Source organism: Chlamydotis macqueenii, chromosome 2 (assembly GCF_036417535.1).
Source record: "Chlamydotis macqueenii isolate bChlMac1 chromosome 2, bChlMac1.mat, whole genome shotgun sequence".
NCBI classification, from domain to species: Eukaryota; Metazoa; Chordata; class Aves; order Otidiformes; family Otididae; genus Chlamydotis; species Chlamydotis macqueenii.
Window position 1 is genome coordinate 26422906 of NC_141557.1, and position 16296 is coordinate 26439201.

General features: G+C 39.4%; 1 protein-coding gene across 3 annotated transcripts in view; it reads right to left on the reverse strand.

Annotated features, from left to right (window-relative positions):
- The window catches only part of SLC25A13 (solute carrier family 25 member 13), a 101072-nt gene that overhangs the window by 76167 nt on the left and 8609 nt on the right, over positions 1-16296 (reverse strand). For all 3 annotated transcript variants that reach the window (XM_086742362.1, XM_086742361.1, XM_086742364.1), the window contains exon 2: positions 993-1046. In XM_086742362.1, the coding sequence (XP_086598488.1) occupies positions 993-1046 (54 nt within the window). The remainder of the gene's footprint in view (positions 1-992; positions 1047-16296) is intronic.

Here is a 16296-nt window from a genome sequence, read left to right on the forward strand (position 1 = left end):
ATCCAGGACTTAATAAGTTAAATCCTGGCTTTCTCAACTGAAAAATTGTCTTCAGAGCTATAAATACTGGCAGTATATGATAAAATTATAAATGCTGGCAATATACATAGTGACACCTACACATTTGTTAATAATAGCTCACAAGGGACAATGGAAAACATGCTAAGAAGTGCACAGAGAACGGGGCATGACACTGGAGCAAGGCAAAGTGGAGGGAGGAACATGGAAAGGTATGAGCTCTCTTAGGCACTCAATCCCTTCATAAAAAATTCAGATACAATAGATCCCTGCAGCACTGCGGCATCTACCTCACATATATTCTCCAGATCCACTGATTTCTGTAATCGTTTTTCATACCAGACTACCAAACTAATACAGATACTGTACTAATAAATCTTAGGACGGTTAGGAGTAATTATTTAAATTTAGGAAACCGGTCAAAGAAAGCCATATTCCAGCAAAACACTAAAGCACGCTTCTCTCAAGTATGTAAGTACATGAGTAATTTAATTGCTTGCATATTTCTACAGCAGGCAAACACAGAAGGGATTTTAGTTAAGAAATATGGCCACCATTTCACAAAGTGATCTTCCCAACAGTCAACAAATTAGAGAAGAGATAACCCAGAAGAAGGAAGGATGCAAGGATGGGAGAAGAAAGTTTACCAAATGGTCTAACAGCAAGGTGTCTACATGAACATTTTAACACATGTAGGAACAATACTGAAACTCCCACCCCATTCTCCGAACAATGCAGTTTTTTTTCTAAGATAGTAATACTTCTTCTGAGTCAATACAATAATCACTCAGGAATGTATCTGACTTCTTGGTGAGCATTGTTCAATTCTGATAATGGTATTTAAGTCTAACATGGTAATAATACAGTGAATGATTAATGGTTGGAAAAACTATCAAGAGTTGTATGCTGCAATAAAGGAGCAAAAGATATGAAAAATTTAAGCTGAAAGAGTAAAATATTTATTTTATACATACCTTCAAAAATATTGTTTTCAACTCAGCTGGATCAGCTCTCTTGGTTAGAGCCACCTACAAGTAAATACAATTACATTAATATGCATAATTTATACAAAAGATGTCAAAGCATCATTTAAAAGGAAGAATTCAAACAACAGAACAAGTGATGAAAATAAATGTTCACCTTTGATAAATTAGGTACTCTTTAGCTGGCCATGCTTATTTTACTCATTTCACATTTACACTAAGTTATTAATCATTTTTGTTGTAACTGCTTCCCTTATGCAACCCTGCAATTCTTAAACAAGCACACATTAACAAGTCATAAAGATATTCAAGTATCAAACCTTTTCAACATACCTCTCTGCTGGGATTCCGCATTACACCAGTGTTACCATATAGATTTTTATACTTCCAGCATCTTTCATCTAAGGATTGCAGAGTACCATATGCAGCCCCCAACTGACAGACGGTAAGAATAAAACACTCAGACTTACAAACTTGTCCAAGAAAGTAACTCTCTAAAAGACTGGATTCCAATGTAATTATTTGGTTTATTGGTACTCCTACCTCCTACTTCCAACATTTACAACTATTTAAACTTACAGTGTAGATTTTTTGGTGAAGTAAATTCACAAAGCACAGTATCTGTGCTGGGTGGAGAATGGATCAAAAGCAGCCCTGAGGAGAAGCACTTGGGAGTGCTGGTGGACGAGAAGCTCAACATGAGCCGGCAATGTGTCCTTGCGGCCCAGGCGGCCAACGACATCCTGGGCTGCATCAACAGGAGCATGGCCAGCAGGTCAAGGGAAGTGATTCTCCCCCTCTACTCTGCCCTGGTGAGACCCCACCTGGAGTACTGTGTCCAGTTCTGGAGCCCCCAACATAAGAAGGACATGGACCAGTTGGAAAAGGTCCAGAGGAGGGCCATGAAGATGATCAGAGGGCTGGAGCACCTTTCCTATGAGGACAGGCTGAGAGAGTTGGGGCTGTTCAGCCTGGAGAAGAGAAGGCTCCAGGGAGACCTGACAGCGGTCTTCCAGTACCTCAAGGGGGCCTACAAGAAAGATGGGGAGAGGTTGTTCAGAAGGGCCTGTTGTGATAGGATGAGGGGTAATGGTTTTAAAATACAGGGAGGTAGATTTAGATTGGATATTAGGAAAAAATTTTTTACAATGCGAGTTGTAGAACACTGGAACAGGTTGCCCAGAGAGGTGGTGGATGCCCCATCCCTGGAAACGTTCAAAGCCAGGCTGGATGAGGCTCTGAGCAACCTCATCTAGTGGGGGATGTCCCTGCTCCTTGCAGGGGGGCTGGACTACATGACCTTTGAAGGTCCCTTCCAACTCTAACCATTCTATGATTCTATGATTTTATGATCTAGATTGTTTTGTTTCTGCAGATTAGACAACCAGCCAGCTCTAACTAAAACCTAAGTTATATTTATCACCACAAACTCAAAGTAATAAGATGGGATTTTTCCCCCCAAAATACTGAATTAAAAAATATTCTACATCCACTACAGAGTAAGTCCACCAGTATTTTCCTTCTGACATACTGTGCCATCCATTTGCTGCTTTTGGCAGTAAATGGATTCATCCACTGCATCTGCGCCTGCTAGTATTTCCCAGTCTTTCTTCAGGAAACTTTGATAAAATCTTGCATGCCAACATAACAACCATCATCTGATAGGTCAATTCAGCACATCAACCTATTTCTAATCCAAAAAAATTACTTTGCAAATAAACCTGGATTTTCAAAAAACTTGTGAAAAATCTCTGTAATGATGAATAAACAGCCAAAGCGTAAGATGTAAAATCTTACCTCCACCTAAGAATTAAACATTACAAACTTCATTAATAAAACATGACTACCTACTTTCTTGACTCTCTGAAGCAATGGCAGACTGTAAAGGTGAATGTAACCGCAAGTGCATTTCTAGTAGCACACCAGACTACTGCAGAAAATGGTAGGAGTCTGTGTAAGTCTGCACAATAGCATTATATCCTCGCATGTACATTTAATGAAAAATCTTTAGTTTTTCCTCACCCTAAATGGGGCATTTAAGAACTAAAAAAAAAACAAAGGGAAAAAAAAAACCACCAAAAAACCCGAGAGTATTTTAAGAAAAGCGTATGAATAAGGTTTCTTAGAAAATTTTATAAGTTTTTTAAAAGGGAAAAACCACACCTGAAGTTATGCTAGGACTCAACTGACAGAGTCCACAGCTGGAGTCCCAATTCTGTGTTTGCACAGAAATCCATGTGGAGGCAGTTGCAAAAAATCAAAGTGTAATTTTGAAGCTGGGAATCTAAAAATGTGTATTTTCTGAAGTACAAGCTGTCCTAAATGTAATCACTGTGGAGTAAGCAGAGATTTACTTTAACCCCATTTGTAAAAATCTGGTACTCTAGAGCAATTAGGAACGTTGTGGAAGGAAAAAAACTCCAACATTTCTATACTGCTGCAAAGCATAATCTTGCCACTATACAGGCAAACAAAAGACACTTCAAACATCTGTATCCATTAAAAATATAATCAGTATCACACTTAATCACACTAAATACTGTCCCAGAAATTTAAGCCTAAAGAAACCAGGGATGAAAAGAACAAAGGAAAAGGGTACATGCCGATGGCTGAACTTCCACTGATCCTCCTTTGGTTTCACTGACATTAACCATCTTGGGAAACTTGGGAGATAAAATGTGCTCACAGACCAGCTGCCATTTTTCAGCCCCCTTTTGATTATGGGGGAATTTGAGGGGGTTTTTTTACAGCAAGTTTCTTTCAAATAACATAGTGAAAGAAAGGCTGAAGCTGGCCAGGTCCATGAACGTACAGCAGCACGGTAGAACGGCAGCCCAAGGAGAAGCTGCAGATCACGGCTTCCCTCTACGTCCCACAGTCTTCTTCCACACTCTTCCATTTCCCAGGAAACAGGAGAGGAAAGGGATGGTTAGCACCACCTAATAGGTTTATTCATGTATCACCCACCAATCTCCATTTTGAAAGGTCTATTTGATCTCAAGCAAGGAAAAGAGCCTCTATTACACCATGTTCAGCTTCAGGAGAGCCAACACCAATGCACCCATATCAGTCCTAAGAGAAGAAGTATTTAATTCAGCCTTCCATCCATCCCAGCTGTGGGCAAATCTGAAGCTGCACATACAGACACAAGAACTGATCCTGATGACAGGCGTTACTAGCAGATTCCCCTTTTGGAAAAGGTCAAAATATAACTTTCAATACCATTTTGAAAATTGTTCCCAGTTATGTTAGCAGTTGAAGGTGGGCTAAGTAACCTGATGCCAAGACTGCAAACCAACAGGTAGCATGTCTGACAAAAAGTGACCCCAAGCCGCTTTGACTTCAGTCAACTCAGGTGATGTTTACTGTCTTTTATATAATCGGGCTTAGATGATGTGTTTTGTTACCGGAAAGATTTCTTCATTTTGCTTTATGTTCTCTCCATAAAGAACAAAAAACAGCCTAAGATAAAACCATCTACAAGCTGGTAAGCATGACATCTCTCTAATTGTGTGAGGAGGCATTTGCTAAAGCAGATCTGAAGGAAATAATGTTTGTTACTGTTCTTTACAAAGACATGCTTTGTAACAGACACTAACACTTAAAAATCCCAGTGATTTTTATTAAGTAAGGTTCAGTGAAGAAAGCTCTCCAACAAACACCATTTATTTTTTAAAAAAACAAGACACAACATGGAGTACAGAAACTGAAGTGTAGAATTATAACTAAGTGAGGACATGCTACAGAAAATACCGGGATAACACACAGAAAATGTCAGCAGGGATTTTCATTCCTGAAGTAGATACTTGAAAGTTTTAGCCAACATAACTATATTTATATGTGCATTATACTGTATATGAAGAACCAGCCAGCACTGTACATCTTGGGCAATCTAAGAATTTAATTTTAAAATGCCAAATCCCTCCCATTAGCAATGATGCCCAGCAAACAGAGACAGAGTGTGCACAGAGAAAGGGAAAGCTTTCTAAGTGAGGGACAGGAACACATGGGTTGATTCACACACTGGAAGTGTTCGTATCTGCAGACTCCCTTGCACCTCTATCTTAATTTCAGCCCATTTTCTCTTTTGTCCTTGTTGACTTACACTCGATTTACACTGACATGCATTTTTGATCTAACTCCTACTTAAAACAAATGCAAACAGACTCTTCCCAGGAAAAAGTAACTGTACAACAGCGCAAGAAAACAGAATCAAAGAAAACTGTATTAAATTTCTAAGCAATTCTATTAATACATTTGTCATGCACAAGGCAGAAGGAACAAGTTGGCAGACAGTATGTGATACCAAAAGACACAAAAGGACAATAAAGTACTGAGTGTGCCCCACCCAGTAAAGAACAACAACAACACTGATGGGCAAGAAGGAAAAAGGTCAGAAGAAAAAACAGAATTAATGCCAATACAGCATTAGCGTAATGGCAAATATAAAATGTCTGACCTTCTCACCTTTATGGTAAAGATCACTTTAGTAGGCACCATTTGGACAGAGTAGAAAGGTGATGGGGGTCCAGGAACATTTGGGTATTGCTACAACATTCCAGAAAGTTTATTGGGACAACAGCAGTCCTAACCAAAGATAAAGAGATAAACATCTCTAATACTGTTTCTTGCTCACGGTTTAACCTCAGTACAGCTCAAGTGTGAAAGAGGAAGTTGATGGAGGTAAAGATGTCCTCCTCTACCTCATTAATCTTTAAAAACTCTTGACATCAAGCAGGTAAGATGCTGGAAGGCATCCTTTCTCCTCATCCTGTGGCAGGGCTGCCTCGCTGCCAAGCACTGGTGAGCTCAGTCTGTTTAATTCTAGAGAACACCATCTACGGGCACATTAGAGAGAAGATGTTTGATGAAAGGCCTAACAAGCGATCACAAACTCTAGTAGCTTCAAGTTGAAATTAAGATTATTTTTTAAAATTTCTTCCATTCTTGAACATGACTAAAGAACGCAATGTATTGGGCACCACTAAAAGACCTCAAATCAAGATTGAAACCTCATGTCTTCTGGAGGTATTCTTCAGTTTCATCACAAGTTATTGAATCCACCTGTAAGACTCAAACACATGTGGCCTAGTTTATGTAAGAGGTCAGATTAGATCATCATAGTGTTTCCTTCTGGCTAAAAGTACACATATACACCCCAAACGTGTGACTCCAAAGGAAATCAAGCCAAGGTTTGACCTTACATTCTTGTTGAAATGAGTGACTGCAGTATCAGAAAGCAGTTAAAGTGCAGTTACAAGTTTGAATCCAGACCGGAAATCTATTAATATTGTGTAAGTATTATGCTAAAACAACACTCCAGTTTGTATTTTAATACAGCTAACTTGCTTACATTGATGAGAATCACCTTCTTCCATATTTACGCTAATACTACCACAAACATACACACCATTCTCCTAAGCTAGCAGCTTGTCTCGGTCAGTCTCCCTCACACACAGCATCATAAGTTACAAATGTTCTGCATCAACATTTTTCCAGGGCACTGACTCCTGTTTTCAGCTGCCCCAACAACCATTTTTTGTTAGCCCAACATGCTTCAGCGTATTCTCACCTCAGCAAAAGCACAGTTGTTCCTTTGGCACAACAGACTCCAAGTAAAAGAACTCAACTGTGATCTGAAATGGAAGGTAATCTGCACAGAACTCACCATCACGGGGAAGCCTCCAAGCAAGATGTGGACCAGCTTACCAAGCAGGGAACCAGACAACTGGAAGGAGAGCTGTCACAGAATGCAGACCAAAAAGACCTTCTTGCCAGACCTCCCTAACAGTAAGCTAAGTATTTCTTCTAGGAAAATATAATCAAGATGGCATTAGGCATACCTACCCAAAGGCTTAGGGTAAGAAGCACTGGAAGAGAGGCTGATAACTACTAAGCAGGTACTTCTATTACATTCAGTCTGATCTGTCAGAACAGAGTCAGCCTCGAAACAAAAACATTTATTTTCTATAACCAGTTCTCATCCTCAGAGTCGAACATTACAATTACATTTTGCAAAAGTGTAACCCTACACTAAGTAGCAGTTACTGCATTCCTTTGTCTAATAACACCTAGCTAAGCTAAGACAAAGAAATGTTATTAACACCAATAACAAAGTCTTCTTGGATCCTACAGGCTGATTCAATACGTAGAGCTACAGAATAAACACTACTGAAACTGGACAGTTGTGCTGAGTCTACCCCACACTATAGTGAAGCAGAAAGAAATCTGCTAGCTAACAGAGGTAGCAAATATCAAGCAAAACTATTTGCATCCATCTTCACTCTGTCACAATTATAAATTTCCAGGCAATTCCCAATCCAGCTTCTGCACCATGGTAAGTGGAAGCCTCACTTCCCCCAAGTGCATCAAAGCTAACAGACTTACTTTATTGGGCAATTACCTGCTAGCTTTGATTCTACTTCCAAAGGCCCAAAGCAAACACAGCTGGCTTGTTCATAAGACGGTTCTCGCACAAGGAGATTCCCAATAAACCATAGTATTTTTGCACAGAAACTGGGGACCAACACACAGTTATCAATTACATACCCACAGGAAAATGCTTGTCCAGTTTGTCCAGTGCTTCCAAGTATATATAAAAACAAAGGTGGGAGTAGTATATATCTTAAGGAAAACTGCTACAATAATTTCCAAGAATAGTTAATTAATGCTATGTAAAAAGACACTTAGACTGTGCACTTATAGAATTTTCCTACTTAAAAATATGGAAAACAGAAGGACCATAGAACTAGCCTGATACTAAGGTCAAAATAGCTCGGCATTGTTATTGCTCAGCAAATAAAATGAAAAAGCATCATACTGTGACCAATACTATCTACTGCAAACTTTCAGCATGTATCAGAAGATGCAGTTCAGAAAAAACTGGACTATTAGTTTCTAGTCAGTCCCTGGACTAGGACAAGGATGCAAATGCTGTCACTCCTACAACAAAATACGATGCACTACAGTACAGTAAGAAACTCAATCTGAAAACTAACTCCTTGTGAAAAATATAAATTTCTCTTTCACTTTTCATGTTGCTATCAGAAAAAGCTCAGCTCTCCAATTACTTTCTCCACCTATCTGTCACAAAGTGCTACAGTACTCTGATTGCATCAGTCCATCTTCCTCCTCAAAGTAATGATGTTCCCTATTGTCTCATAGCTCCTCTACAACATGTTTTTACTCAGATGATCTTTAGGACTGTGATCCAAAGACACAAGAGTAAGCTACTTCGCTATGGCCATTATGTAATATTAACATATCCCAATGTATCTCAGCAAACTACAGTTCACCTCTCACTTGAAGAAATGCAATAATTCTAGATAAGATATATTAGGGCTTCTTTGATAAAAAAAAAAGTTTATTTCCAAATGAGCTACTAATGAGAATGGTCAAATGACATTTCCATCAACTCATGGGTATTTTTCAAGAACAGCCCCTCCTGCTCACCATAGATGGTTGGGATGATCGATGCCAACACTCTTACTTTGCTCTCTGTTTTGCTTCCTTACACATTTCAGAAATGGAGGCATACCTAAGCATTATTAATGTCATCCTGCTAAAACATATCCGGTGGCCACCTGAGCCCAGTTTATAGATCTCCCCTTTCCATTATTCCAGGGCTTGTTCTGTTACAACAATGCCACTGTACAACATCGACTGTAAGCTGAAGATATAAACTGTCTTAACGTTCATCTTCCAAAAGCAGCCACCCCAGTGCTAGCAATTCATCCTCTAGAGCTAAACTTCAGGCTTACATCTGGCAGGAAAATAGTCATCTTACCCAAAGAAGCAAAGGATAGAAAAATTCTCCAGTGTAACAGCAAGATCAAAAGGAGTTCTTGGAGGAAGCAGAAGATTAGATACCTGTTATCGTTCAAAAATTGTCAGGGAGAAGTAGCAGACTATTAGGGCAGCATGAATTTTATCTGGCACCCAATGTTATCAGCATAAAACATGTATTTGGACCAGGATTAAGCAATGGGTAAGCCACAATTAAGACAGAAGGCCATTTAACACCACGGCTCTCACAAGGTGGCACCTTCAAGAAGCATCATCTCACAGCTATGCAGAGTACCAGTGAGCTCTGGGAGAGCCATCACTGAATCCAACATACAAACTACTAATGAACCTCTCCAAGGTCTCCATGTCTGTGGTGCTTGAAGTTCCCAACAGCTCAAAGTTCAGTGGAGACAATCACTCCTGGTTTCACCCTGCTTCTAGCTTCAGGCCCCAACACCCAAATGTTCACTCTGCCCCTGGCATGGCACAAAGCAGCTTTTACAGCCTAAAAGATTCAGAACAACAGATATGATGCTGCACCATCAGGGAACCTCTTGAGAGTCCTGCACTGCACCTGACACTATGCAGTGCACACAGCGACCTAAAAAGAAGTGTCCTATGCTTGATCAGACACCTTCATAAATTACAGAACCAAGACAGAAAACAATGGCAGGAATAGACACCCTGAACAGTTTTACAAAAGGTTTCTCTGTGATTGTCTCTCCCAGATATCAATGCAATGGAAGTTATACTGTGACACAAGGCTCCAGTGAGAGAACAAGATCATCTGCAGCAATAAACAAAAACCTGCTGCCCTTTGAAGAAAGCAAACTTGGAGCAGTGCCATACAGGGGTATAGTAACAGAGTGATCTGCTCTTAGGTAACTACTAGTTCTGTGGCAAGGGAAAAAAAAATTATATGGGTGTGCCATCAGTGCCTACAAACTTACGGAAAGGTCCATCTCAAGTTGTTGCTAGAGTAACTGTTGTTATTTGTGACTTCATGCTTGTGAATGAGCAAGTAAAAGAAATGCACTGGAGAAAAGTTCCTTTACATTACATGTCTTGACTAATAATTGTGTGACAGGAATTATGTAGGAATAAGTGACAGGTAAATGTATTTTGTTTCGGTGTTGTGTTTTCTTCTTTGAACACAGAAGTTCACTTTTCAAGATCCTATTTATAATCAAATCCATCTATTCAACTCTATTCAAAATGCTACATCTCAGCAGCTCAGAGAACTGGGCAGGGTGTGGGAGTGGGCATGAATCCCTATGTGTGCATGGATCCAATTCTACAACCTTAAAAAGAACAAAAGACAACTGCACAATGGAAACAGTATCACACATACAAGGCAAACTTATTAAAGGCTTTAAATGATGAAGCTCAAAGAAAATCTTAAGTCCTGCAGTCAGGAACCCTTCCTCATAGCTAACAAAAATAACAGCAGCATTCTCACACATACTTGGGCAAATAACAACAGTGCGCTACTTGAAACTGTAAGAAAAAAAAAAATAGATTCTTTTTTTCTTTTCTTTTTTGTCTGTACATCACTTAGCGCAGTGGAGTACTGGGTTACGGAGAGCATGCCCATGCTCTGTGACAGCTGAGTCACAGTAACTACCCACCTGTCCCAGGTAAACATGCTGGTCAACCTCTGACTATAGAAAATCTGGACTTTCAAATAACAAAATATCTCTCTCTTCCTTAAAGATTTCTACCTGTCATCTCAAAATATGTATGGCAAAATATGAGTTTGCAAACATGCTCTATTTTGCCTGCAAGCAATGGTATCACCATTTGTCCAACTCCCATCATATGGATTTCTGTTTTATATCATTAGATCACCTCCCTGAAGACAAGGCAAAGACAAAGCAAAGGCAGTTTAACGTTTTCTTTTACAATTCTTATCTTCAGTATTAACAACAAATGCTTAGTGCTTAAATATTAGTAGATTACACAGCTGCCACAAGCCACTGTGGGTGTGTGACCTTCACTCTTGTTAAGGACCTGAACAGAAATTTCAAGCTATCAAAGAGAGTACATGGAAATAATTTGCAGTTTCATATGGGAATATCAAATAATCCAATGAGGACCTAAATCGTTTATGTAAGGCAGTGACTGTAATACTAAAGGTTTATCTGCCAGTGACTTGTCGCAACTCAGTCAAAACTGTTAAAGAGTTCATGATAACTCTCCATCATTTGCAAAAGTTGTAAGATACCTGACAACAATAATTAAAAACTTCTCATCTCCTTAAGAAACCACGGAAACATTTCCAGCATTTTAATTAGAAACTACTCTGAATTTAGGTTGAATGATTTCTAGCTTCTTATCTGTGAGCCTATTTTATGACATATATTTGCATAAAGTAATAACTTTCATTAAAACATTAAATTTACTTCTGCTGCACAGCCCTCAGAATATTTTTATGAGATCATTTGGTTGCAGTGGAAATGATGATGATGTCAAACTAAGCATTCTCATTTAAAGACAGAATTTATTTTTAAAAGCCTGAATACTTTCAGGCAGGCATGTTTAGCAGGGAGGAAAACAGAATTAAATAGTTTTTATTTGCCAAGAAAAGGATTTCCATTTTCTCGGGGGGCACTGCAGGTAAACTAAAATCTAAAAACGCCAGTTTAACCAAACACAGAGCAGAGCTTAAGACACTAGAGAAATTCTAGCACTATTCTTTCACTGTCTCGTTAACGAGGAGTTCTTCCATTGCATTCCTTGGGCTCTTGTGTTAATGTCAGCACCCTGACATCACCGGACAAATTCAGTGCAGTACATCTGCCGTCCCGTAGTATGCTACTGGTATCAGCTGACAAGATAGTTTCCTTTTAGTCACCAACTGTCAAAAATGTAGTAAAATTCCAAAAACTTCTTTCTGACCAGTTGATTAATGCTTTGCCTCATGAAAATGCTGGGTGATCAATCAATGGATACTCCTCACAGCTTTCACAACCTATGCCAGCCAAGGAAGCCTTCAAACAGGGAACAGAAAAGCCAGGAGACCTCACATTAGTTTTCATTAAATACCCCTTTGTTTACTCAAACTGTGGGTCACACACAACACAAAGTATCCCCAGGCTTTCAAAGCCACAAAAGAATTGTAGACACGTACTTTGCACAAAACTTTCTAAAAACACTAAACAGTGTATTCGACACTCCTTTTGTGCAGCTTTGCTAAGCTCCTTACACGATTTTCAGAAGTTCAGTGCCCTCTTACTCTCCTTCCCTCCCCACCTATCCACAAGAAAAAGAGAAAAGCTGATTTACTGTACTTAACTTGTCAATGGCACACAGAATACGGAACTATTAAGTGCTATTTTAATTATATAGCATTTGGATTGAATGTTTACACACTTGAGAATTAAGTATTCTTGTTTGGGGCATTCTCATAACTGAGATACTGAATCTACCATTTACATGTAATGGAACACCAAAAGCAAATTGCAAGAGTTTTCCAACCACTATCATTTTTCTTTACTGTGAGAAGAAAAGAGAAGCCCAAAACTCTTGTAGTACAATGTTCATAATGCAGAAAAGACTGAACCCACTGCTTCACATCAGTCAGCCTTGAAATAAAAGATGCAGACCGAGTAACTGATTTGGGTACGTGAACAGAGTAACAGCAATTGTAGAAAGTTTGTTGTTGCCATGTTTTTCTTCCTTTTGAACAGCATCAACACGGGACTAATTCATGATCTTTACAAAGTAGTTTCCAGTTAGACTGACACACAATGGCAAGTAACGTTAGACAGGTGAAGTGACAGGAAGGAGGAAGGCTGACTTGATGTCAGTGACAAAAACTATTTTAATGGAAATGTGAAATTATTCAAAAATTTCTTCCCCTAAACACGTGAAGATTTCTCTAGTCAGATTCAGACTGCACAATGGGCTGAGAGCAGGAATCAGTCAGACACAGTATTTTTATATACCGTGTTTTTCCTAACAGCTTTTCACACTCGGTGCCTCACTTAAAGGTTTATTCTGCCAAAGATCTGTTAAATCAGTGATGTTCCATCAAACAGTAGTTGTCAAACATGATAAAGACCTACAATAATAAAATACGTGACCAAGAGGTTTTAGTAGCCGAGGATTCAGGGAAGAGTGGAAATAGGTCATATTTCCAAGGCACAGAAGGATGACAATAATAACAAACAGCCTGCTGTTTCTTCAGTAATACTAATTTTCAGACCTCTTTTCTTCTATCCTAAAATCAGACCTATGTATCAGGTCACGCAATGGATGGATGTGTCAGGAAAGTCACCTAACAAAGGATAGATGATAATGTTCAACTGCTACTGCAGAGCATACCTTTCAGTTAAGTCCTTTAAGTAGGGAGCCTCCCACCCTGCTGCTGATACAGGACGACACCCTAGTCCATCTCCTGCACCGTAACATCACACACCAGACCAGAGACTCAACTAAGAAGCTGTAGTGGGTATGTGGTGTAAAAGAACTGTAGGAAAAAAAGGCCAGGAATTGGCTGCATGGTTGCACTCAAAGAGTTCCAGTCAACAACTCAATGTCCAAGTGGAGACCAGTGACAAGTGGCAGTCCTCAGGGGTCACTATTGGGACTGGCACTGTTTAACATCTTTGTCAGCGACATGGACAGTGGGACAGAGTGCATCCAAGGCAAGTTTGCCAAGAACACCAACCTGTGTGGTGCAGTCAACACACTGGAGGGAAGGAATGCCATCCGGAGGGACCCTGACAGGCTGGAGAGGTAGGCCAGTGTGAACCTCATGAAGTTCAACCAGGCCAAGTGCAAGGTCCTGCACATGGGCCAGGGTAATCTCAAGCACAAATACAGGCTGGGCAGAGTATGGATTGAAAGTAGCCCTGAGGAGAAGGACTTGGGAGTGCTGGTGGATGAGAAGCTCAACATGACCCAGCAAGGTGCACTTGCAGCCCAGAAAGCCAATCGCATCCTGGGCTGCATCAAAAGGAGCGTGGCCAGCAGGACAAGGGAGGTGATTCTGCCCCTCTACTCTGTTCTCATGAGACCTCACCTAGAGTACTGCATCCAGCTCTGGAGCCTTCAACATAAGAAGGACATGGACCTGTTGGAGTGAGTGCAGAGGCAGGCCACAAAGATGGCCAGAAGGCTGGAGCACCTCTCCTATGAAGAAAGGCTGAGAAAGTTGGGGTTGTTCAGCCTGGAGAAGACAAGGCTCTAGGGAGACCTTATAGCAGCCTTACAGTACCTAAAGGGGGCTTGTAAGAAAGATGGAGACAAACTTCTTACCAGGGCCTTTTATGAAAGGTAGGAAAAACCAGTAAGACAGGAGATCTCATTTTTCAGTGTAGGAAACCACACGTGCACACGTTTGAACAGAGACCTCCAAATCAGAGTTGTGTGCAGAAATGTAGAATCTTTGTGTCATAATCTTGCTGATGGCCTTTTTATGGAGATGTTACCTGCATTTTGATTAACACCTATCAGTCTTTGATGAAAGATGTAGTCAGATGCTGCTCAAGCTATTCCAACACTGAATGCTTTGCTCTAATTTATTCCTTAGAAAACTACTCTAATTTACTGCTTTACTTAGAGGATGTGGGCACATATGCTAACTTCCCAGAAACAGATACCCTTTGACTGAGGCAAGAACCCAAAACCCCGAGTAAGTGACAGTTCTATTGGTTGAGAGAGTTCAGGGAAGTTGGGATAAGAATCAGCAACTTAAATACGAAGACAAATAGAATTTCTTTCTCCTACTGGCTGGATGATTGGCATTTGGCTTGGGATCATCCTTGTGAAAGCACCCTCCCCTGTTGACTAAGTGCACTTTTAGGCAGTATGAAAACATCATCAGGAAGGAGGCAGAAACATGTGCGCCCTTCTATGACTCCATATTCTGAAATTTATAGACTTTTTTTTCCAGTACACAACACCAGAAAGAAAAACAAAGAACAGAGAGTGCTAGTTGTTGTTCTTTCCTCATCTCCTTGCAAAGCCAGCACTAAAAAAAGACTCCAACCTGCCAAGGAACCTTCTTTGAACCTTCCATTTCCTGGTAAGTTTACACTTATCCTCTCAGACAGAAATGAAGTTCAGCTTCAGCAAAGAACATTTTAAAATCTTCAGTGAATAAAGATCAGGTAGTATTTGCCTACAGAGACTGAAATATATATATATAAAATTGTGCATGAAACTGGAAAAATGTGGTCAATGGCATTTTATACAACAATCTGAATTCTAGTAAATCAATTTCAGTTACGAGGGAAGTACCAACAAGATTACAGTGTCACAAACAGAGAAAGAAAGAATAATCTCTATTGGGGAAATAACAAATGGAATTCAAATACATCAAATCACTGTTCTCATCATTTTCCTAAAGTTTTCAGTTGAAGAAAAATTTGTTCGACTATATCAGAAATATTCAGACTTTGATCCCCTACGGTTCCCTCCCTGTGCAGTTCCACAACTGCTCAGAAAAATTTTAAATTAGCTCAACAGCTGTTTAGCTCAACAGTCAAGGTTTTAAAACTCTAGAAGGCTAATTATGCAAAGGCATCTGAAGGAAGAGGGAAAAAAAAAGACAGCTTCTATGTAATTATAAGGTTGCCTAATAACTGTGGTCATCTAGCTACACAACACCTTCTTCCATATTCTAGCTTTGGAATTAAGGTTGCCCTTTGAAATTCTTCAATTGCCCTAATCATCAAGGACATAAAAATCATAGTTGTAAAAAGTATATGTATTACTCTTCTGATAGGTCCCCATAATTGCAAAAATAGCCTTTAAAAGCCTTAACTTTTTTATATTGATGAGGATTTTTTTTAAAACTAGACTTCAAGAGTTTGAGGCTATATTATCTTCACATGGGATTGATTTACAATGGGACCTGAAGATTGGAAAAAAAATTAAAGACTACATGCTAATATCCTTCAAATAAAACTATTTTCTTAATATTTCTGTTTTGAACAGGAGACATAATCAAGTTCCAGACATATAATTTGCGGCTAATCTCAATATAACCTAACAATAGTTCTTCAGGTAACTACAACTCTAGGATTATCATTGCTGGCTTACCAAAACTTAGACTTTAACAGGTCAATTTAATTCTGTATTCTGGCAGCTTTCAGAAAATAAGATGTGCTGGTCAAAAAGCATTTAATGTGCTTTTAAAAAGGTCAGGTTCTAAAAAACTCTTCTTCAACTTACAACAAATCATCAACCATTTGCCTCCTTGATCAGTCTGTTTTGCTGCCAGAGATTCCTGTCCCAGATACCCAAGAGAGGTGCTGGAGCAATACATGCTTTCTGTGAAGCACTGCACTTCACAAAAAAAGAGGTGATCCTACATGTCTGAATAAAGACACATATGTCTGTGTTTCTCTCCAGATTACATCAAATTTAATAGCAGTATGTGATAAGATGCAGTGTTAACGTCTTTTTTAACTATTTGCACCTATTTTTAACCAAAGATTAGTAGTAATAATTCAAACAGCACTAATATGGCTGTCTCCATAAGGACAGTTTGTGGAGCAAG